Raw genomic sequence first — 23,671 nt, forward strand, 5'->3', positions numbered from 1 at the left:
TTTTGATAACACATTCTATTTTGAACAGATTGGCCACTTTTATACCAAAATTATGAGGTATTAGGTGAAAGGGGTTGGTTGCCCCCCACCCTCACCAGTGGGACCAAGGAGACAAAGCTCAACCCCCGCAAGCACAACTAGGTGAGAACATGTATAAGTGAGATAAATCCATCACTTCCCAGAAACACTAGCAAACTTGGCGATGACGCTGGCATAGGAAGCTGAAAACATTCAAGCTCAAAATCTCTGCCGCAGGACTACCCGAGTACACTTTTATAATGTAAAGACAGACAGAGGCAGCTTAATACTCACAAATGTTGGGTCCCGGTACCCAAAAAATAATAATAGTTATCAAATATCAGCTTAGCAATGTTCGAATTGATAAATCTGAATGTCAAACGATTTGTTGTCATGGTAAATATAGATTTTAAGGGCAAAAATCAATGTGTAAATGTAACATATGAGACAAATAGGATACTGGGAGGGAGTCTTATCTAGGACTCATATTCCAGATGCTTGTGTTCAGTGTTGGTCTACATACTGCAGAATGGACACAAACCAACATGAACCTACACACCACGATGACAAAATTAAGTGAAGTGTACAAATTGATAAGAGGATATTAAGATGTTAAATAATTAAATGCAAAAAATAGAATATGAAAATTGGATAAAAATTGCCAATTAAATTGGGTTGTTACGATTTGCGATTTGATGTCCAAAGGGCTTGGAAAGGATAGGTGGGGGGGGGGGGGGGGGGGGGAGAGGGATGGGAGGTGAAAGTCTGAAGAGGACTTGGGTGTAGAGAGAGGAAGGAGACTTGAAACTTCGATGGCATGTCCACCATGGGTTGGGGTAAGTTGTAGGTCGTTTGTTTGGGTGTTTGGTATGTAGGGTTGTTAGTGCTTTGGCTGGGGTGGCTAGTATGTGTGTCCTAGCTGGTGTCTGCTAACTTTCAGATCGACGGAATTGATTTATGGAATAAATCACTAGATAGCATAATAGACTTAGGATCCCTGGACTGCTTCAAGGGGAAAGCTAAATATAAATGAATCCATCTGGTTGAATGATAAAGTGCCCTCCACACTTCCGTGGAAATAAACATTCCATTCTAACAGTGGACTCCATGCATGTGAGGCAGTAGCTCTATTGACTGGGGTATGAACAGCCTATAGACTGCTCATAGCCCACTTGATAGAGCTAGCCCCTTGATAGAGCTATGGTCTCGCACATGTGGGGTCCATGGTTCGAGACCCATACAGTCCAGGTGAATGGAACATCTGCTTGAATATAATATTAGCTACCTCGCAAGGGCCAATTGGCCTTCCCCAGTTTCATTTATTATGCTCCTATATGTTTTGGAGAAAGAGTGCAGATATGGACAATCTGTAGATATAGTGCACCAAGCAAGTATGATCACCAAAAGAAATGCCATCATCATCATGGTAACGGTAAGTGTCTGGAGCATACTTGGAGAGGGTCTTCTATTTCCCGAGCCTGGCTTGGGGCCTGCGTCGACTCGCGGTAACTTGGTCGAACAGGCTGTTGGACCATTTCATAACCCTTCACAATTTTTTCCTCCCAAAAAGGTGATACAACACATTGAGAAACAATGTTATGAAACACTGTTCCATGTTCTGTCACAGATACCAAGCAATCAAACCACATTACTAGACAATGAAATCAGAAACACATGAAAACAAATGCAGAGATTTTTATTTGAAAATATTTAAGGTTTCAATAAAAGCAAAAACTATTACAGTATCTTATGACCGATGTCACTGAGAGAAATGTATTATTTGCAACATTCACAGAAATTCACATTATGAACTACTGTGATAACGAAATGTAGATACCAGAGTGCAGTGTTTTCAGATTGAACCTGGATGGGGTTCTGGGAGTTCTTCTACTCCCCAAGCCCGGCCCGAGGCAAGGCTTGACCTGTGAGAGCTTGGTCCAACAGGCTGTTGCTTGGAGCGGCACAAAGGCCCACATACCCACCACAGTCCGGTTGGTCTGGCACTTCTTGAAGAAAACTATCTAGTTTTTTCTTGAAGATGCCCACGGTTATTCCGACAATAATTCCTATGCTTAACAGAAGAACATTAGGTGATAAGGTTGGGTTGGTCTGTATAATAAAGACTCATCTGCCTATGGTGAGTGTTAGCAATTAAAACTGAAAATAAAAATGTAGTTATTGTCTTTGCATTGATCAAATGCTCAGTTATACCCACATATAAGGTACTCACCTTATTCTGTCGTGATACATCATTGCCAATCCCGAGCTCAAGGAATAGGTCATCAAGAGGGCAATTGATAGGTGCAGAGAAGAGTGCTAGGCCATTGTTCTTGCGCACAAAGGTGGCACGCGGCGATGTGGCCGTTGAGGGGGAGGTCCTAGGAGGTGTGGATCGCGAGGGGGAGGTCCTAGGAGGCGTGGATCGTGAGGGAGATGCTCTGGGAGAAGCCCTGGGTGATGGTGAGAGGCGAGGCGGCGTGATTCTGATGGTGGTGGTGGGATTGCTCTCGTCCTCTTCAAGAATCCTGGAGTCATAGAGGGACAGCCGTCGAGATCCCAGCAACGCTTCCACATCTAGGGAGTCACGACGGTATCCAGATTTAACAGCTTCTATGGGGTCAAAATGGTTATCTTCTACATCTTGAGAAGTGTTGATGCCGGATGATGACCCCCTGCCAGGCATAGAGGTGGGTCCTAGGTCACGCTTTGGAGAGGCCCGTGGAGACCCAGTCTCTCGAACCGGGGACGCACGAGGGGAGCCCAGGTCACGGTGTGGGGACGCACGAGGGGAGCCTAGGTCACGGTGTGGGGACGCACGAGGGGAGCCCAGGTCACGGTGTGGAGACGCACGAGGGGAGCCCAGGTCGCGGTGTGGGGACACACGAGGGTGCAGACGGAACATCACTGAGGTTGGTTCAGGACCAGAAAAGCTACCACGACGATCACTGATGCTGCTCCGCCACTCTGGCCCACCATTCATGGAGCTTCTGGCACCTGACACAGTCCCACTGCTGCCACGGTCACCAACGCCGGTGCTACTTGCACTCTTGCGCCGCTCGCTGACACCAGTGCCATTTACATGCTTGCGATTCTCACCGACACCAGTGCCATTGAAGCCACCACTACGATTATGATTATCCAGTAGGCTGTTGAAGCTTCTTCGATGATCGCCGGCTGAATTCACACTGGTACGGGCGGCGGTCAGCAATGGAACTGGTGCTGCCCCGCCGCTCTCCCATGCCGTTGGTACCTACACTTGTTCTTCTGTCCCCAATGCTGCCTCTCCTTTCCCCAAGACTGGCTTTCCTATCCCCTATATTTCCATACCTCTCCCCTACACTACCGCGCCTCTCCCCAATGGAACCTTTTTTGTGCTGGAGGCAGGTGGAGGAGTCGATGTAGCTATGCCTCCTGACGTAGTCTTCTTCTTGCCTGGCTTTAATGTCATTGAAGAGGGCATCGAGGCGAGCCAGTACCACCTCCTGAGAGGAGACCGGCTCGTGCTGCACGCCCAGGGTGGCGTCCGAGGTGCGGAACCTGGCGTGTCGCACTAGCTTGTACTCCGGCTCTGGGGACCCAGCCTTCCTGTTCCCAGGCATCTTGCCCAACTGACACACCACACACACACCCTTATTCACTTGTTACTGCCTCAGCACTTCTCTATTACAATAACAGCAGTCACCAGGAAGTTATGCCAAAATATAGCTTCAGTTGTAGTCAGAACAAATGACTGTTATACAAACTTTCTGAAATTATGTCATATTATAAGCTTAACATGTAATACCGCAGTAATTAACACAACCAAAATTAATTTGGTTAAATACGTGAAGAAAAAAGTGGTATTGTTAGGGATGTTAACACTGATCAACTTACACACCATGCGACAGGTTAATAATTACTGAGACATTACATGACTGGTAATCTCAGACAGCATGGAGAGACGCCCACACAGTTTCCAGTACTCCACGAAACACATAAACCGTATTCCTAAGCCTTCCAAAGTTGTTCTTAGGTAAAGGTCACAGCAAATTTGAGGGAACAGCCATTTTCAATACTTTGGAGGCAAATGCAATAACAAAATTGCACTTTCTATGCAGGAAAACAGTGACACAGTGAAATTAGCAAGATGGGCATTTCATCTGAAAGCAATAGTACCGCTTTCGTGAAAACTTCAGTCTGATCAACTTAATGGTGATCCAGCCAGACAGACGTGATGGACACGTCATGTCTCCGAAGAGAGTCGGAGGTTATTTTAGACAGTTCCACACAAGACATTTAAGTACAGAAGACTACAAGGTACCGAGACCTCGGGACGGTGTAAGACGCTATCTTAAGTAATATGCACGCACCCGAAGTCCTGTGACAGGATGTCCAGCCCTGACACTGGGAGATGACAAGTCCTACACATTGTTACAGAGTGCCTTACACGGTGACGGCGGCGGTGACGTGGTGACGGCGGCGGTGACGTGGTGACGGCGGCACCAGAGTGTTCAACAACAAGGTCACGTCATCATAATACAAATAAACCAGTAGAACTAGACTGGCGCCACCACTGAGGACCAGACCACTTCCCCGCCACCACCATCTCTGACACCTCCACAGCCACCACCACTCCTGACACTACCACAGCCACCACTACCACAGCCACCACCACCATAGCCACCACCACTCCTGACACCACCACTCCTGACACCACCACCACAGTCACCACTGAGGACCAGACCACTTCCCCGCCACCACAACCATGCTACCACCATCTCTGACACCACCCCAGCCAGCACTGAGGACCAGACCACTTCCCCGCCACCACAACCATGCTACCACCATCTCTGACACCACCCCAGCCAGCACCACTCCTGACACCACCACAGCCACCCCCACCGCAACCACCACCACTCCTGACACAACCACAGCCACCCCCCCCCCCACCGCAGCCACCACCATAGCCACCACCACCCCAGTCACAACTACCCCAGTCGCCACCATCTCTGCACCACCACAGCCATCTTTCTCCTTTCCTGAGAGTGCATTTTTAAGCTTTTAGACGGTCTCAATAATTTAGATGTTATATTGTTTCTATGCGTGCAGTACATGTTCTCTGTATTCCCTCTACTTCAGAGATCACTCCCGCTCTGAAAGGGGAAGCGAGTACCGAGCAGTACTCAAGACGGGACAACACCAGTGATTTAAATAGTGTTAGCATTGCTGTGGAATCCCTGGATTCGAACGTTCTCATAATCCATCCAATCATATTCCTGGCCGACGCTATATTTGCTCGGTTATGTTCACTAAATGTTAGGTCGTCAGACATCATAATTCCCAGATCTTTTACATATTGCTTTCCTTCTATGAGTAGGTCTTGGGAATAATGATGTCTGACGACCTATCGTTTAGGGAGCATAACCAAGCAAATATTGCGTCAGCCAAGAAAATGATCGGATGGATTACGAGAAGTTTCAAATCCAGGGATCCCATCACAATGGTTGTACTCTTCAAGTCACTTGTGTTGTCCCATCTTGAGTACTGCTCAGTACTCACTTCTCCCTTCACAGCAGGAGAGATTGCTGAAATACAGGGAATACAGAGAACATATACGGCACGCATAGACGAGATAAAGCACCTAAATTATTGGGATAGTCTCAAAGTTCTCCAAATGTACTCAATAAGGAGACGAGAAAGATATCAACTAATATACAAGTGGAAAAAACACTGGAGGTTTCACATCTACACAGTAAAATAACAACGTACTGGAGTGAACGATATGGAAGAAAATGTAGAATTGAACCAGTGAAGAGCAGAGGTGCCATAGGCACAATCAGAGAACACTGTATAAACATCAGAGGTCCGCGGTTGTTCAACGCCCTTTCAGCGAGCATGAGAAATATTGCCGGAACAACCGTGGACATCTTGATGAAATTCCCGATAGTTCAAGGAGTGCCGGAATCAACCGGGCTGTGGTGGGTATGAGAGTCTGCGGGCCGCTCCAAGCAACAGCCTGGTGGACGAAGCTCTCACACGTCAAGCCTGACCTCGGGCCGGGCTTGGGGAGTAGAAGAACTCCCAGAACCCCATCAAACAGATATCAAGTGTCTGATAGTGTCCTGTACCCTGTGTTTCACTTAAGTTCCTCGTTTACACTATGCCTAAGTACCTGGGTCCAGATTCACGAAGCAGGTACGCAAGTACCTACGAACGTATATGTCATGTTCACAGAAAATGGTACCATCCGTTTTCTATGTGCGGCGGCTGGGACGCCAGAGAGAGAGACAGAAGGTAAACAAGAGCGTACAGGACGCCTGCCAAGCTTGGTAGCTACTAGTCATGTAATCATATTAAGTATTAAAGTCAGTAACCAAGTCATGACTTTACATCAACCCTACAACCAAGACTTCCTCAGTAACACACAAACACCACATTGGCGACGAGGATGAACTGTGAACGCAGGTATTTGTTCAGTTTCAAACACAAGGGAGAAGCATGCTGCCTGGAGGAGGAAGAGAAGCTGTGAGCGCCATACCCGATGCTGTGTGCTAAACGATGCTGTGTGCTAACCAATGCTGTGTGCTAAACGATGCTGTGTGCTAACCGATGCTGTGTGCTACCCAAGCTGTGTGCTACCAAAGCTGTGCTGAAGAAACTGTGTACTGAGGAATCTGCCGACGTTGTGTACGAAACGACGCTTTGATGTGTACAAAACCTGATGTTTTGGTTACGAAACGACGCTTCGTGCTACAAAATTCATCACACTGAACCAACTGCTGCTGTACCAACTGCTGTACCAACTGCTGTACCAACTGCTGTGCTGCTGCTGTGAGTAGGAACAACACATGTACACAAGGGCTAGGTAAGAAGTCAGTTGCTGCTATATTGTGCACTGTTGTGAACTTTTGCATTAAAATGCTTGTGTGCTTTGCAAAATTAAAGTAATTACAGTGAATTCTTGACTAACATATACAGTGCAGTAAGTGTTTAATATTCTGAGGAACATTTAAGTGATAAGTTACATTTATTCAGTAAAAATGGCAAATATACCTCAGTTTCCTGCATTTGATCCTGACTGTGACCAGACAAACCTGTCACAGAGGTGGGTCAAATGGCTTAAAAGGTTTGAAAATTTGTTGATAGTTTCTGACATCAAAAGTGCTGAAAGAAAGCGTGCCTTTCTACTTCATTATGCAGGTGATAGAGTTTGTGACATCTTTGACACACTGAAAGACACTGGTGGTGCCAAAGATTATGACACTGCCAAAGCCAAACTAACAGAGCATTTCAAACCAAGGCAAAATACTGCTATGGAAATTATGCATTTCAGGAGAGCAAAACAACTCTCTAATGAAACTGTGGATCAATACCATACACGTCTGCAGAGTTTAGCAGCCCATTGTGAGTTTGCTGATGTTGACAAAGAAATCAAACAGCAAATAATTGAATCATGCACATCTACACGTCTTCGTCGAAGAGCTCTAGAAACTTGTTGATGATGAAAGTTCTCTTACCAAGATACTGGATATGGCTCGTCGAATGGAAGATGCTGCACGTGATGCTCGTGTCATGGAGTGCAGTGCCAATAACGGTTCTGCCACTGTTACTAACAGTGATGAGGTACGTAAGGTTCAGGGAGGACACCGTGATCAAAGAAGATATCATGGCAAACCTAACAGTAAATTTAGCCGAGAACCACGTCACAACTGGGGTCAAGGAACAAGGCTCAAGCAGTCACAACGACCCACATCAGAGGGTGTCAACAATAAATGTTACAATTGTGGAGGAGACTACCCACACCAAGATAATGTTTGTCCTGCTCAAGGTAAGAAGTGCTATGAGTGTGGAAAACTAGGTCATTTTGGTGCTATGTGTCGTTCCGCACTAAAGAAACCACAGTCAATGAATAAAAGCACTGTACGAGGATCAGGTCATAGGGGTCGAGGTGGTAAACACAATATTGCACCTCATATCCAGAATGTTAATAATATACAAGACAACATTTCATTACAACCAGTCTCAGATGACAGTGAATGTGATTATACTTATGGAGTACAAGCAATCACAGAATGGAATGATCTTCCAAACAACCCAGAGACATGTGTATACATTGCTGGTATTTGTCTCAAGGTTCTCATTGACACTGGATCAAACATTGACACCATTGCTGAGTGCCACTATGAGAAATTTAAAAAACAGTTCCCAAAGCTTGAGAACTATAATGGCAAAGCCACTGCCTATGCTTCAAAGGTAGCCTTGCCAGTGATTGGAACTTTCACTGCAGAGATTAAGTCAAAGAATGCAATGCTCATTACTACATTCCATGTTGTTAGGAATGCAAAGGAGTCTTTACTCAGTTACAAGACTTCAACCAAATTGGGGCTACTTCAGCTTTCTAATGCTGTAGCAGTGGAATCTGCAAACAATGTTGATGCTATTGTTGCTGAATTTTCTGATCGATTTAAATCCATAGGTTGTTATACTGATAGCAAAGTACATCTGCATATCAACCCAGATGTAATTCCAGTTGCCCAACCACATCGCCGACAACCATTCCATACTCGCAAGAAAGTCGATGCCGAACTGGATAGGCTGATGGAACTAGATATCATTGAACCAGTAACAGGCCCAACACCATGGGTAAGCCCAATTGTCACTCCACTAAAGCCGAAGAATCCAGATGAGATACGCATTTGTGTGACATGCGTGTTCCCAACAAGGCAATAATGCGTGAACGCCATCCTACACCGACTGTAGATGATATGATCTACCGCTTGAATGGTGCAACTGTATTCAGCAAGTTAGATTTAAACAAGGGCTATCATCAGCTTGAACTTGATGAGGAGAGTCGATTCATCACAACGTTTACGACACATCGAGGTCTGTATAGGTACAAGCGCCTGAGTTTTGGTATTAACAGTGCTGCCGAGGTATTCCAGCACATCATCAGCCAGGTATTGCAAGATATACCTAATGCTGACAACATGTCTGATGACATCATTGTTTATGGCCGTACCCAAGCTGAACACGACAAAGCTCTTCGTGCAACATTGCAACGCTTACGAGAAAAGAATTTGACGTTAAGCCGAGCAAAGTGTGAGTTCAATCAACATAAAATTGAATTCTTTGGACATGTACTTAGTGACAAAGGTCTGTCTCCAGATCCTAAGAAAGTTGCAGATATCAAGAATGCTGCACCTCCTTCAACGTCCACTGAAGTACATAGTTTTCTGGGAATGGCAAACTACTGTTCTCGCTTCATTCCAGATTTTGCTACCATTACGAAGCCTCTACGTGAGCTCCTGAAGAAAAACGCATCATGGTACTGGAGCGATATCGAGCAAAATGCATTTGATGCTGTGAAAGATGCACTAGTAGAGAATGCGACTGCTGCATACTTTGATCCATCAATAGACACTGAGTTAACGGTGGATGCTAGTCCTGTTGGTTTAGGTGCTGTGTTAGCCCAACACAAACCTGGTCAACCAGATTCCAGAGTAGTAATTGCCTACGCCAGCCGTTCTCATCACAGATGTTGAGCAACGATACAGTCAGACAGAGAAGGAAGCTCTTGCTCTTGTATGGGGCTGTGAACACTTCAATGTGTATCTACTTGGTGCACCCTTCACCACGATAGTCACTGACCACAAACCGTTGGAGACCATCTTCAATAATCCAAAGTCCAAACCACCAGCTCGCATTGAGAGATGGGCTCTTCGTCTGCAACCATACAACTTTACGGTGAAATACAAGCCGGGTGCAGGCAATCCCGCTGATTACATCAGTCGACATCCTGCCAACAGTTTCACCATCACCAAGCATCAGCAAGTTGCCGAGGAATATGTACACTCTGTAACCTGTGATGCAGTCCCTAAGGCTCTTACTCTTGATGAAATCCGTACTGCAACCCTAGAGGACCCAACTCTGCAAGCAACAGTGGATGCATTGACTAAGAAAAAGTTTCCACGCATCCCACCCTCAGGAGTTGACCAAGATGCATTCAAAGCACTTGAACGCATCCAGACAGAATTAAGTGTTACGCAACAACGCGACACTGTGCTGCGAGGTACTCGTATCGTGATTCCAGCTGTTCTCCAGCAACGTGCTCTGAAGCTTGCACATCAAGGACACCAAGGTCTTGTTAGGACGAAACAGCTGCTATGAGAAAAGGTGTGGTTTCCTGGCATTGATCGTCAAGCAAAGGATATGCATGATGCCTGTGTCCCTTGCCAAGCTGCAGTGGATACTTCAAGACCAACACCTCTACAACCTTCACCACTACCTGCTGCACCATGGACGGAAGTATCAATGGACTTCTGCGGACCACTACCAACTGGAGAGTACTTGATGGTAGTCATTGATGATCACTCACGTTATCCAGAAGTAGAAATCATCAATTCCACATCTGCAAAGGCCGTCATCCCGAAACTTGACAAGATCTTTTCAAACTTTGGCATTCCTGAAGTTGTCAAGACGGACAATGGACCGCCATTCAATGGACAAGACTTTGTCAACTTTGCTGAGCATATTGGATTCAAACACCGCCGTGTGATGCCACTACATCCTCAAGCAAATGGAGAAGTTGAGAGATTCATGCAACCTCTCATGAAAGCGGTACGCTGTGCTCATGCCGAAGGACGATCCTGGAAACAAGCTATGTATGCTTTTCTCAGGAACTACCGTGCAACACCGCATGGAACACTGGGCAAGTCACCTGGTGAACTTTTATTTGGACGTCCTATGAGAATCGCATTACCCGTCATGCCAGCCGAGGTAACGGATAAACGTCTCGCTCAGAAGGATGCACTAGCCAAGGGCAAAATGAAAATTGCTCATGATCAACGTGCAAAGGAACAGTTCATAAAGGTTGGTGACACTGTTCTCGTTAAAAAGAAAAAAGAGGGAAAGTTAGATATGCCGTATGATACAAAACCATATAAAGTGATTAGTGTAAAAGGAACTATGGTAACAGCTAGTAATAGAGATCATAGTATAACACGTAATATGGCTTATTTCAAAGTGATTCCAACTAGTGTAGAAAATGATGAAGTGCAAAGTCGTGCAAAAGAAAAAGAAAAAAATAGTTATAACCCGACAAACAATTCATCAAGGGATGTTATTGCATTTAAGGACTCTCGTCCTAAACGTCATGTTAAACGCCCTACACGATTTGATGATTAATTGTGTTCCTATGTAATGAAAAGTATTTACTTATTATGCTAAACTAAATTTAATATTGTTTGAATAATGCAGATATCTCATTCAATATTTGTAACTTTGTATTACAGTTTCTTTCATGTTTGTTTAACATTGCATATGTATTTTTAACATTGAAATCCTTTGTGGAAAAGATTAAGTTGTTTAAATTCTTTGTGTGCTTAATTAATGTTAAATGTATGCAGTATCTCTTGATATGTTAATAACTTACTTTGTGTCAATAACTTTGCTTTGTGCTACAAGCATGGTAGACATCCTGTATTCATTCTTTTTAAAGAAAAGGAGGGATGTCATGTTCACAGAAAATGGTACCATCCGTTTTCTATGTGTGGCGGCTGGGACGCCAGAGAGAGAGACAGAAGGTAAACAAGAGCGTACAGGACGCCCGCCAAGCTTGGTAGCTACTAGTCATGTAATCATATTAAGTATTAAAGTCAGTAACCAAGTCATGACTTTACATCAACCCTACAACCAAGACTTCCTCAGTAACACACAAACACCACAGTATACACCTTTCCTCAATCTTTGACGGCTTTGGTTACATTTATTAAACAGTTTACAAGCATCAAGACTTCCCAAATCAACTGTTGTTATTGTTATAAACAGCCTCCTGGTGCTTCAGAACTCCTTAACTGTATAACAATTGTATACACAGCTGCCAAAGATTGAGAAAAGATGTACAGATTCGTAAGGGCTTGCGCAGCCAGTCCTCCAAACAAAGACCTAAAAGTGATTCCATGCACTCGCCAAACCCCCTGTTTATGAATGAAAACGGTTTACACACGACTCACAACTGCTGACATTCGAACACTTTGGAACAAGTGCTTCACTGACGAATTTTGTTCATAAACGCTGTAAATGCTTCACCCACGTCCTACAAATACAAATAATCGCTAACAGAACCTAAACACCTAACCTAACCTATGCCTATATATGCACAATATGCTAATATATTACATTAATTTATATTTGAGAAAATTCCCGTTTGAATGAACAGCATGTTAAAGTTTATGAATGCGTCTGTGGGGCCGACGGCTGTTGCTTCAACCTGTCCTCTTAAAAAGAAAGTCGCTTTTGGCCGTTTGCCCGTATGGCCGAATATGGACGTAATTTGAAAATGAAAAAAAATTGAAAATAAATTTGGGATTTTTTTTTTCAACAACAGTAAGTTAAGGGTCCTCTGATAGGTTAGGTGGGCAGGAAATTCTCATAAAGTTTCAGAACGGTATGAAAATCGTTAATTGAAAGTTCCCCTTCTAAGCTGTGAGGACGGCCGGACGACAAACAGAAAACGGAACAGTGCGTCACTTTTGTGAGTCGACTTTATTTCAAATTACGTCCAAATTTGGACATAGTGCGCATACGAGCCAAAAGTGACGTTATTTTTAAGAGGACGGGTTGGGATGTAATGGACTTGACTCGAGGACAGGTTGGAAAAGTGGGTGGCTTTAGACTCCTCCTTGAGGGGTCCCCGAGTTCCATGCTCATTGTTCTTGAGACTGCTCCATTGAAGCCAGACCTTGGCTTTCCTCCCTGTGAGGTAGTCTTCAACCCATTTCATTGGTCTCCTCTTGACACCCACAAATGCAGGCTCGTCCAGGATCGCAATCCCCTGCGCTTTGTCGAAGACTCCTTTGATGTCAACAAATACAGAATACCTAGCTGTGTCATTAGCCAAGTAATTAACTATACAATTTGATGTGTTTCATCCTTTAATAAATCCATTGACCCCCTCCTCTAGCCTGCCTCTTTTGTTTAACAGTCGGTGTAGGATGATCCATTCAAGCATCTTGCAAGTGCATGACACGAGACTGATAGGTCTGTAATTGCCAGGGTCATTGGGCTTCGGTATGGGAACGATTACTGAGTGTTTCCATTGTGTGGGCAACACTCCACTTGGGAATGATTTGTTAAACAGGTGGAGTCTGTTGACGGGCCTGGCGGCTGAGTGGAGACCGCTCAGAATTCTTAGTCCTAAGAGCCGGGTTCGATCTCTGGCGGAGGCGGAAACAAATGGGCAGAGTTTCTTTCACCCTGATGTGCCTGTTTACTTAGCAGTAAACAGGTACCTGGGAGTTAGACAGCTGCTATGGGCTTTATTCCTGGGGTTATCTTGAGATGATTTCGGGGCTTTCAGTGTCCCCGCGGCCCGGTCCTCGACCAGGCCTCCACCCCAGGAAGCAGCCCGTGACAGCTGACTAACACTCAGGTACCTATTTTACTGCTAGGTAACAGGGGCATAGGGTGAAAGAAACTCTGCCCATTGTTTCTCGCCGGCGCCTGGGATCGAACCCAGGATCACAAGTCCCGCGTGCTGTCCGCTCGGCCGACCGGCTCCCCTGGGTGGGGTGTGTAATAACAAGGAGGCCAGGTCGAGGACCGGGCCGCAGGGACGCTAAGCCCCGAAATCACCTTAAGAAAACGTGAAGAAGAGTAGTGGATTCCCAGACACTTCACACAGTGCACTGCAACCCGTTCTCGCAAATTTAATAAGTCAATATTGACTTATTAGTTGCATGCATAGGTGACATACTAAACATAATAGTTTCCCTTGAAAAGATTCATAGAAAACACCGACCTTACCTAACCTACTTAGTATGTTAAAATAAGCATCTTATAGCTTCGTAATTACAATTGTTACTTAACCTATTATAGGAATAGGTTAGGTAATAATTGTAATTACGAAGCAATAAGATGCTTATCTTAACATACTAAGTAGGTTAGGTAAGGTCAGTGTTTTCTATGAAGCTTTTCAAGGGAAACTATTATGTTAAGTATGTCACCTATGCACATATTTAATAAGTTAATATTGACTTATTAAATTTGCGAGAACGGGTTGTGCACTGAGAATGTCATAGGTGACGCCATCTTCACCAGGTGCTGTACTTTTACCCTTTTTCATGGCGCCCCTTACTTCCTGGGCTGTGATGGGTTGGCCATACTGGTCTTGATGGGGTTCTGGGAGTTCTTTTACTCCCCAAGCCCGGCCCGAGGCCAGGCTCGACTTGTGAGAGTTTGGTCCACCAGGCTGTTGCTTGGAGCGGCCCGCAGGCCCACATACCCACCACAGCCCGGCTGATCCGGAACTTGTCTTAGAAAACTGTCCAGTTTTCTCTTGAAGATGTCCACGGTTGTTCCGGCAATATTTCTTATAGTCGCTGGGAGGACGTTGAACAACCGTGGACCTCTGATGTTTATACAGTGTTCTCTGATTGTGCCTATGGCACCTCTGCTCTTCACTGGTTCTATTCTGCATTTTCTTCCATATCGTTCACTCCAGTACGTTGTTATTTTACTGTGTAGATTTGGGACCTGACCCTCCAGTATTTTCCATGTGTATATTATTTGGTATCTCTCCCGTCTCCTTTCTAGTGAGTACATTTGGAGAGCTTTGAGACTATCCCAATAATTTAGGTGTTTTATCTGGTCTATGCGTGCCGTATATGTTCTCTGTATTCCCTCTATCATCGCTAGTCTGTGTTCTTGTTATCCTGACTCTTCTGTCACTATACCGCAGGAGCTGGTCCTGCTTGATGGGGGTTGTGGGAGTTGTTCTACTCCACAAGCAGTGTCCTGCTTACTTCTGCAGGGAGGGGGGAGGAGGAGGCTGCTGCACCACATTACTTGAGTAGTAGTTCCTCAGCCTTACCCTGGGGGGGAGGGGGGGGGGTAAGCTTTGTGAGCTGCAGGCCGGGCTCTGCCCCCCTTCACCTAACTGGGCCTTTCTCCACACTTGTCTTGCACTTGTCTCTCTCTCTCTGAGAGAGACACAGAGAGCGCTCTTCCAAGAAGCAGTCGGACCAGGGCCGCCCAGCACAGTGTAACAAGCCCAGGCTTGGTGTTTATAAGCTGGTGTAAACACTTGTTAGTGGGGTAACCTCAACACTGGTCAGTGGGGTAACCTCAACACTGGTCAGTGGGGTAACCTCAACACTGGTCAGTGAGGTAACCTCAACACTGGTCAGTGGGGTAACCTCAACACTGGTCAGTGAGGTAACCTCAACACTGGTCAGTGGGGTAACCTCAACACTGGTCAGTGAGGTAACCTCAACACTGGTCAGTGAGGTAACCTCAACACTGGTCAGTGAGGTAACCTCAACACTGGTCAGTGAGGTAACCTCAACACTGGTCAGTGGGGTAACCTCAACACTGGTCAGTGAGGTAACCTCAACACTGGTCAGTGAGGTAACCTCAACACTGGTCAGTGGGGTAACCTCAACACTGGTCAGTGGGGTAACCTCAACACTGGTCAGTGGGTAACCTCAACACTGGTCAGTGGGTAACCTCAACACTGGTCAGTGAGGTAACCTCAACACTGGTCAGTGAGGTAACCTCAACACTGGTCAGTGAGGTAACCTCAACACTGGTCAGTGAGGTAACCTCAACACTGGTCAGTGGGGTAACCTCAACACTGGTCAGTGAGGTAACCTCAACACTGGTCAGTGGGTAACCTCAACACTGGTCAGTGGGTAACCTCAACACTGGTCAACACAACCCTACAACTCACTACAACAAGCGCCCATCACCAACAAACTCATCACTGACACACACAGCAGCTCATCATGTCATTTCCTGCATATCAAGTTGTGACTCATCCTCAACCCTGACCTCAAAACCCACCACCATGGTCAGCCCCACTACCATGGTCAGCCCCACCACCATGGTCAGCCCCACTACCATGGTCAGCCCCACTACCAGAGTACACCCACCACCATGGTCAGCCCCACTACCAGAGCACACCCACCACCATGGTCAGCCCCACTACCAGAGCACACCCACCACCATGGTCAGCCCCACTACCAGAGCACACCCACCACCATGGTCAGCCCCACTACCATGGTCAGCCCCACTACCAGAGCACACCCTACACCATGGTCAGCCCCACTACCATGGTCAGCCCCACTACCAGAGTACACCCACCACCATGGTCAGCCCCACTACCAGAGCACACCCAACACCATGGTCAGCCCCACTACCAGAGCACACCCTACACCATGGTCAGCCCCACTACCAGAGCACACCCACCACCATGGTCAGCCCCACTACCAGAGTACACCCACCACCATGGTCAGCCCCACTACCAGAGCACACCCACCACCATGGTCAGCCCCACTACCATGGTCAGCCCCACCACCATGGTCAGCCCCACTACCAGAGCACACCCACTACCATGGTCAGCCCCACCACCATGGTCAGCCCCACTACCAGAGCACACCCACCACCATGGTCAGCCCCACTACCAGAGCACACCCACCACCATGGTCAGCCCCACTACCAGAGCACACCCACCACCATGGTCAGCCCCACTACCAGAGCACACCCACCACCATAGTCAGCCCCACTACCAGAGCACACCCTACACCATGGTCAGCCCCACTACCAGAGCACACCCACCACCATGGTCAGCCCCACTACCAGAGCACACCCACCACCATGGTCAGCCCCACTACCATGGTCAGCCCCACCACCATGGTCAGCCCCACTACCATGGTCAGCCCCACCACCATGGTCAGCCCCACTACCATGGTCAGCCCCACCACCATGGTCAGCCCCACTACCATGGTCAGCCCCACTACCAGAGCACACCCACCACCATGGTCAGCCCCACTACCAGAGCACACCCACCACCATGGTCAGCCCCACTACCAGAGCACACCCACCACCATGGTCAGCCCCACTACCAGAGCACACCCACCACCATGGTCAGCCCCACTACCAGAGCACACCCTACACCATGGTCAGCCCCACTTCCAGAGCACACCCACCACCATGGTCAGCCCCACTACCAGAGTACACCCACCACCATGGTCAGCCCCACTACCAGAGTACACCCACCACCATGGTCAGCCCCACTACCAGAGCACACCCACCACCAGAGCACACCCACCACCATGGTCAGCCCCACTACCATGGTCAGCCCCACTACCATGGTCAGCCCCACTACCAGAGTACACCCACCACCATGGTCAGCCCCACTACCAGAGTACACCCACCACCATGGTCAGCCCCACTACCATGGTCAGCCCCACTACCAGAGCACACCCACCACAATGGTCAGCCCCACTACCAGAGCACACCCACCACCATGGTCAGCCCCACTACCAGAGCACACCCACCACCATGGTCAGCCCCACTACCATGGTCAGCCCCACTACCAGAGCACACCCACCACCTTGGTCAGCCCCACTACCATGGTCAGCCCCACTACCAGAGCACACCCACTACCATGGTCAGCCCCACTACCAGAGCACACCCACCACCATGGTCAGCCCCACTACCAGAGCACACCCACCACCATGGTCAGCCCCACTACCAGAGCACACCCACCACCATGGTCAGCCCCACTACCATGGTCAACCCCACTACCAGAGCACACCCACCACCATGGTCAGCCCCACTACCAGAGCACACCCACCACCATGGTCAGCCCCACTACCAGAGTACACCCACCACCATGGTCAGCCCCACTACCAGAGCACACCCACCACCATGGTCAGCCCCACTACCAGAGCACACCCACCACCATGGTCAGCCCCACTACCAGAGCACACCCACCACCATGGTCAGCCCCACCACCATGGTCAGCCCCACTACCAGAGCACACCCACCACCATGGTCAGCCCCACTACCAGAGCACACCCACCACCATGGTCAGCCCCACTACCAGAGCACATCCTACACCATGGTCAGCCCCACTACCAGAGCACACCCACCACCATGGTCAGCCCCACTACCAGAGCACACCCACCACCATGGTCAGCCCCACTACCAGAGCACACCCACCACCATGGTCAGCCCCACTACCAGAGCACACCCACCACCATGGTCAGCCCCACTACCATGGTCAGCCCCACTACCATGGTCAGCCCCACTACCAGAGCACACCCACCACCATGGTCAGCCCCACTACCATGGTCAGCCCACCACCATCATGGTCAGCCCCACTACCAGAGCACACCCACCACCATGGTCAGCCCCACTACCAGAGCACACCCACCACCATGGTCAGCCCCACTACCAGAGCACACCCACCACCATGGTCAGCCCCACTACCAGAGCACACCCACCACCATGGTCAGCCCCACTACTATGGTCAGCCCACCACCATGGTCAGCCCCACTAGCGGAGCACACCCACCACCATGGTCAGCCCCACTACCAGAGCACACCCACCACCATGGTCAGCCCCACTACCAGAAGCACACCCACCACCATGGTCAGCCCCACCACCATGGTCAGCCCCACTACCAGAGCACACCCACCACCATGGTCAGCCCCACTACCATGGTCAGCCCCACTACCAGAGCACACCCACCACCATGGTCAGCCCCACTCCCTGAGCACACCCACCACCATGGTCAGCCCCACTACCAGAGCACACCCACCACCATGGTCAGCCCCACTACCAGAGCACACCCACCACCATGGTCAGCCCCACTACCATGGTCAGCCCCACCACCATGGTCAGCCCCACTAGCGGAGCACACCCACCACCATGGTCAGCCCCACTACCAGAGCACACCCACCACCATGGTCAGCCCCACTAACCAGAGCACACCCACCACCATGGTCAGCCCCACTACCAGAGCACACCCACCACCATGGTCAGCCCCACTACCATGGTCAGCCCCACCACCATGGTCAGCCCCACTACCATGGTCAGCCCCACTACCATGGTCAGCCCCACCACCATGGTCAGCCCCACTACCATGGTCAGCCCCACTACCATGTGTTTCTTGCAGGACCCCACCAGCACACACACTGGTAGAGCAGGTGGGTAGCGTGCCCAATGGTACTAGGTGGACCCACCAACACACACACACACTGGTAGAGCAGGTGGGCAGCGTACCCACTGACACTAGGGGACCCCCCAACACACACACACTGATAGAGCAGGTGGGCAGCGTACCCACTGACACTAGGGGACCCACCAACACACACACACTGGTAGAGCAGGTGGGCAGCGTACCCACTGACACTAGGGGACCCACCAGCACACACACTGGTAGAGCAGGTGGGCAGCGTACCCACTGACACTAGGTGGACCCACCAACACACACACACTGGTAGAGCAGGTGGGCAGCGTACCCACTGACACTAGGGGACCCACCAACACACACACACTGGTAGAGCAGGTGGGCAGCGTACCCACTGACACTAGGGGACCCACCAACTCACACACACTGGTAGAGCAGGTGGGCAGCGTACCCACTGACACTAGGGGACCCACCAACACACACACACTGGTAGAGCAGGTGGGCAGCGTACCCACTGACACTAGGGGACCCACCAGCACACACACACTGGTAGAGCAGGTGGGCAGCGTACCCACTGACACTAGGTGGACCCACCAACACACACACACTGGTAGAGCAGGTGGGCAGCGTACCCACTGGCACTAGGGGACCCACCAACACACACACACTGGTAGAGCAGGTGGGCAGCGTACGCACTGACACTAGGGGACCCACCAACACACACACACTGGTAGAGCAGGTGGGCAGCGTACCCACTGGCACTAGGGGACCCACCAACACACACACACTGGTAGAGCAGGTGGGCAGCGTACCCACTGACACTAGGGGACCCACCAGCACACACACACTGGTAGAGCAGGTGGGCAGCGTACCCACTGACACTAGGTGGACCCACCAACACACACACACTGGTAGAGCAGGTGGGCAGCGTACCCACTGGCACTAGGGGACCCACCAACACACACACACTGGTAGAGCAGGTGGGCAGCGTACCCACTGGCACTAGGGGACCCACCAACACACACACACTGGTAGAGCAGGTGGGCAGCGTACCCACTAGCACTAGGGGACCCACCAACACACACACACTGGTAGAGCAGGTGGGCAGCGTACCCACTGACACTAGGGGACCCACCAACACAAACACTGGTAGAGCAGGTGGGCAGCGTACCCACTGACACTAGGGGACCCACCAACACAAACACTGGTAGAGCAGGTGGGCAGCGTACCCACTGACACTAGGGTACCCACCAACACACACACTGGTAGAGCAGGTGGGCAGCGTACCCACTGACACTAGGGGACCCACCAACACACACACACTGGTAGAGCAGGTGGGCAGCGTACCCACTGACACTAGGGGACCCACCAACACACACACTGGTAGAGCAGGTGGGCAGCGTACCCACTGACACTAGGGGACCCACCAACACACACACACTGGTAGAGCAGGTGGGCAGCGTACCCACTGGCACTACCTGGTTGATGGGGTTCTGGGAGTTCTTCTACTCCGCAAGCCCGACCAGAGGCCAGGCTTGAATTGTGAGAGTTTGGTCCGCTAGGCTGTTGCTTGGAGTGGCCCGCAGGCCCACATACCCACCACAGCCCGGTTGGTCCGGCACTCCTTGGAGGAAACAGTCTAGTTTTCTCTTGAAGATGTCCACGGTTGTTCCGGTAATATTTCTTATAGTCGCTGGGAGGACGTTGAACAACCGCGGACCTCTGATGTTTATACAGTGTTCTCTGATTGTGCTTATGGCACCTCTGCTCTTCACTGGTTCTATTCTGCATTTTCTTCCAGCATCCCTCCAAATAGATTTCCGAAAATGCCAATGTACTCAGAATGTATAACTTTCATCACCCCTACCTAGAGACAACAACAACACTTTCCTGCCCCATGGGAGATCACTCCTTTCCAAATTACTGTCCCCCCTTTCCCACCCAAGAAGCTGATTAAAGAACAAGCTTGCTTCGACAAGAAGCAAAGTATAATGCCAAATTGATGCTTTAGTCAGAGAGCGCTCACTTTCCCAGATTATTTACACTGATGGATCCTTGCATCAGTCCCATGGTGCAGCTGGAAGTGCAGTTGTTGTGACAGGGAGAGATGGTTCCTTCTCCCATGAGTGTGGAGCGCGTCTAAGTAACTGGGCCTCCACTCTTCAAACAGAATTGGTTGCCATAATCCTTGCACTCGAGCGCGTATATGAATCCAAAGTTGGCACGCTAATTGTAAGTGACTCCTTGTCATCCTTGACTGCCCTCAGCTCCCTAAGGCATAACTGTGACGTGCTTATCTCTGAAGCTAGACACAAATATGGTGAAATAATCAATGATGGAGTCAGAGTTTGTCTCATGTGGATTCCTTTCCATATTGGTCTCCGAATGCATGATAGAACTGATGAGCTAGCCAAGACTTGCTCGTAAAGAGGGAATTGATTACCAACTTGGACTGCCTTTGAGCAGCAATATCCCAGGAACATCAACTAAATTTCGAAGACTTGAGGCAAAGTGAAATTGACACCAGTTACTCCATCTATCATCATTCTATTATGCAGGAAGTACCGCACGTCTATGGGTCATCCAATAATGTTAGCAGACTTCTAGATGTTACCACTGCTAGGCTTAGGCTCGGCTACAAGTACCTCTGGGAGTTTGTAACATCTGCTGATGTAGATTTGACTAAATATAAACTCTGTCAGCAGAACTATTCGCATACTTTGTGTCATTATATAATGGAATGTGAAAAAATCGCGGAATTTAGAGATAACACCATCAATAGTGTCCAAGAAATGTGTAAGTACTTCATTCATAATGATGTGCTGCCCGAAACCTTGACGAAGTATCCAAAACTTGCTTACTGTAAGGCCGGCCACACACGTGCAGTTTTAACTGACAGTTATAACTGTTCAGTTAAAACTGCACGTGTGTGGGTATCTCAGTTGCTCATTTCGTCAGTTCAACAGAACTGTACAGTTAAACTGCGACAAATGCAATGTTCCATATTTTTAACTGAAAGGAGTAACTGAACTGAGCGTGTGTGGGGATTCGTAACTGTACAGTTCTCAACTTCTCATTTCTCATTTCTACAGGTGGTAGCGGTGAGTGATGTTTGAGATGGCACGTAAACAAAACCACGTGATTGTTGAATTCATTGAACTCTATCGATCTGAACCTTGCCTGTGGCAAGTTAAAAGTGAAGAGTATCATGACCGCACAAAGAAAGATGTTGCCTAGAGCAAATTAGTAAAGAAGTTGGAGGAACTTGAGCCTGGTGCCACTAAGAAGTCAGTCTTGATGAAAATTAATAGTTTGAGAAGCGCTTATCGCAAGGAGAAAAAGAAGGTTGAGGCAGTTAATCTTTCATGTGGCGATATTGCTCTTCTCATTATTGTATCTTTCTTTTTAAATGAAAGGAGAAACCAGCGAAAGCAGCTTTTGGTACACAGTTTCAGTCGTGCGCAAATAATTGAGAAAATCAATTGGTTCTTCACTTAATTCCTTTAGTATTAGTAACCACTTTTTGCACCCCTGCTTACGCTTCTTAGTTTTCTTTTGTCTATTTGCTTGTAGCATTACCAAGGATACACCAGGAGCGGCAAGATCCTACTCCTCGGAATCCATGGTAAAACTGAGGGGTTGAACTGTGTGTGTGTGTGTGTGTGCATTTTTAACTGACGTCAGTTTGAACTGTGACAGTTTTAACTGAACAGTCATAACTGTCAGTTAAAACTGCACATGTGTGGCCGGCCTAAGTAATGCTTGCACATGACTGTAAAGCTGCCGCCCAGTTGGGTGGGTGTGGAGCACATGACTGTAAAGCTGCCGCCCAGTTGGGTGGGTGTGGAGCAAGACTAGTAACTGTGTGACTCATCATAGATGTAAAGTGCCTTGTATAGTGACTGTTGTGAGCCTCTTGTTGATCACTTGTGACACAAAAGATTATAGATGTGTATTTGTGTGGGTGATTAAATATGGCAGATTTCATTGCGTTTTGTACCCTGTATTATGTTTAAGGTTCTCATTTTTACCGTATCTGAGTACGCTGTCCTCTACTAGGAGGAGAGGACCCACCAGCACACACACTGGTAGAGCAGGTGGGCAGCGTACCCACTAACACTAGGGGACCCACCAACACACACTGGTAGAGCAGGTGGGCAGCGTACCCACTAGCACTAGGGGACCCACCAGCACACACTGGTAGAGCAGGTGGGCAGCGTACCCACTAGCACTAGGGGACCCACCAGCACACACTGGTAGAGCAGGTGGGCAGCGTACCCACTGACACTAGGGGACCCACCAGCACACACTGGTAGAGCAGGTGGGCAGCGTACCCACTGACACTAGGGGACCCACCAGCAAACACACTGGTAGAGCAGGTGGGCAGCGTACCCACTGACACTAGGGGACCCACCAGCACACACTAACACGCTCGACGAGCACAAACACAACACTGTTCGCTCTCCACCACAACCCTCCCTTAATAGGCTACTTGCCTCCTGCCCCTCACTACCCCTGCCCCCATCCCTCCCCTGCACCCTCACTACCCCTGCCTCCAGCCCTCTCCTGCCCCCTCACTACCCCTGCCTCCAGCCCTCTCCTGCCCCCTCAACACCCCTGCCTCCAGCCCTCTCCTGCCCCCTCAACACCCCTGCCTCCAGCCCTCTCCTGCCCCATCACTACCCCAGCCTCCAGCCC

General features: G+C 48.9%; 2 protein-coding genes across 2 annotated transcripts; both read right to left on the reverse strand.

The window, feature by feature from the left end:
• Window positions 1-1,439: 1,439 nt before the first annotated feature.
• LOC138357177 (uncharacterized protein DKFZp434B061-like) lies at window positions 1,440-2,998 on the reverse strand. The gene is made up of 2 exons (XM_069313824.1): window positions 2,249-2,998; window positions 1,440-1,577 (listed from the first exon to the last, which is right to left on the reverse strand). The coding sequence occupies exons 1-2, from the start codon at window positions 2,996-2,998 to the stop codon at window positions 1,440-1,442; spliced, it is 888 nt and encodes a 295-aa protein (XP_069169925.1).
• Window positions 2,999-3,152: 154 nt separating this feature from the next.
• On the reverse strand, window positions 3,153-23,433 carry LOC138357083 (uncharacterized). The gene is made up of 2 exons (XM_069313632.1): window positions 23,388-23,433; window positions 3,153-3,764 (listed from the first exon to the last, which is right to left on the reverse strand). Exon 2 carries the CDS (start codon window positions 3,615-3,617, stop codon window positions 3,153-3,155), a length of 465 nt encoding a protein of 154 aa, XP_069169733.1. The 5' UTR covers window positions 3,618-3,764; window positions 23,388-23,433.
• Window positions 23,434-23,671: the final 238 nt, after the last annotated feature.

The sequence above is a fragment of the Procambarus clarkii genome, chromosome 76 (assembly GCF_040958095.1).
Source record: "Procambarus clarkii isolate CNS0578487 chromosome 76, FALCON_Pclarkii_2.0, whole genome shotgun sequence".
In the NCBI taxonomy this organism is placed as follows: domain Eukaryota; kingdom Metazoa; phylum Arthropoda; class Malacostraca; order Decapoda; family Cambaridae; genus Procambarus; species Procambarus clarkii.

Excerpts from the sequence above, each read along its gene's own strand:
- LOC138357083 (XM_069313632.1), bottom strand. The coding sequence starts at position 3,617 with ATGCCTGGGAACAGGAAGGCTGGGTCCCCAGAGCCGGAGTACAAGCTA.
- LOC138357177 (XM_069313824.1), bottom strand. The coding sequence starts at position 2,998 with ATGAATGGTGGGCCAGAGTGGCGGAGCAGCATCAGTGATCGTCGTGGT. Across the intron at positions 1,578-2,248 it reads ATGTATCACGACAGAATAAG|GAAAAAATTGTGAAGGGTTA; the intron begins GTGAGTACCTTA and ends CCTTTTTGGGAG.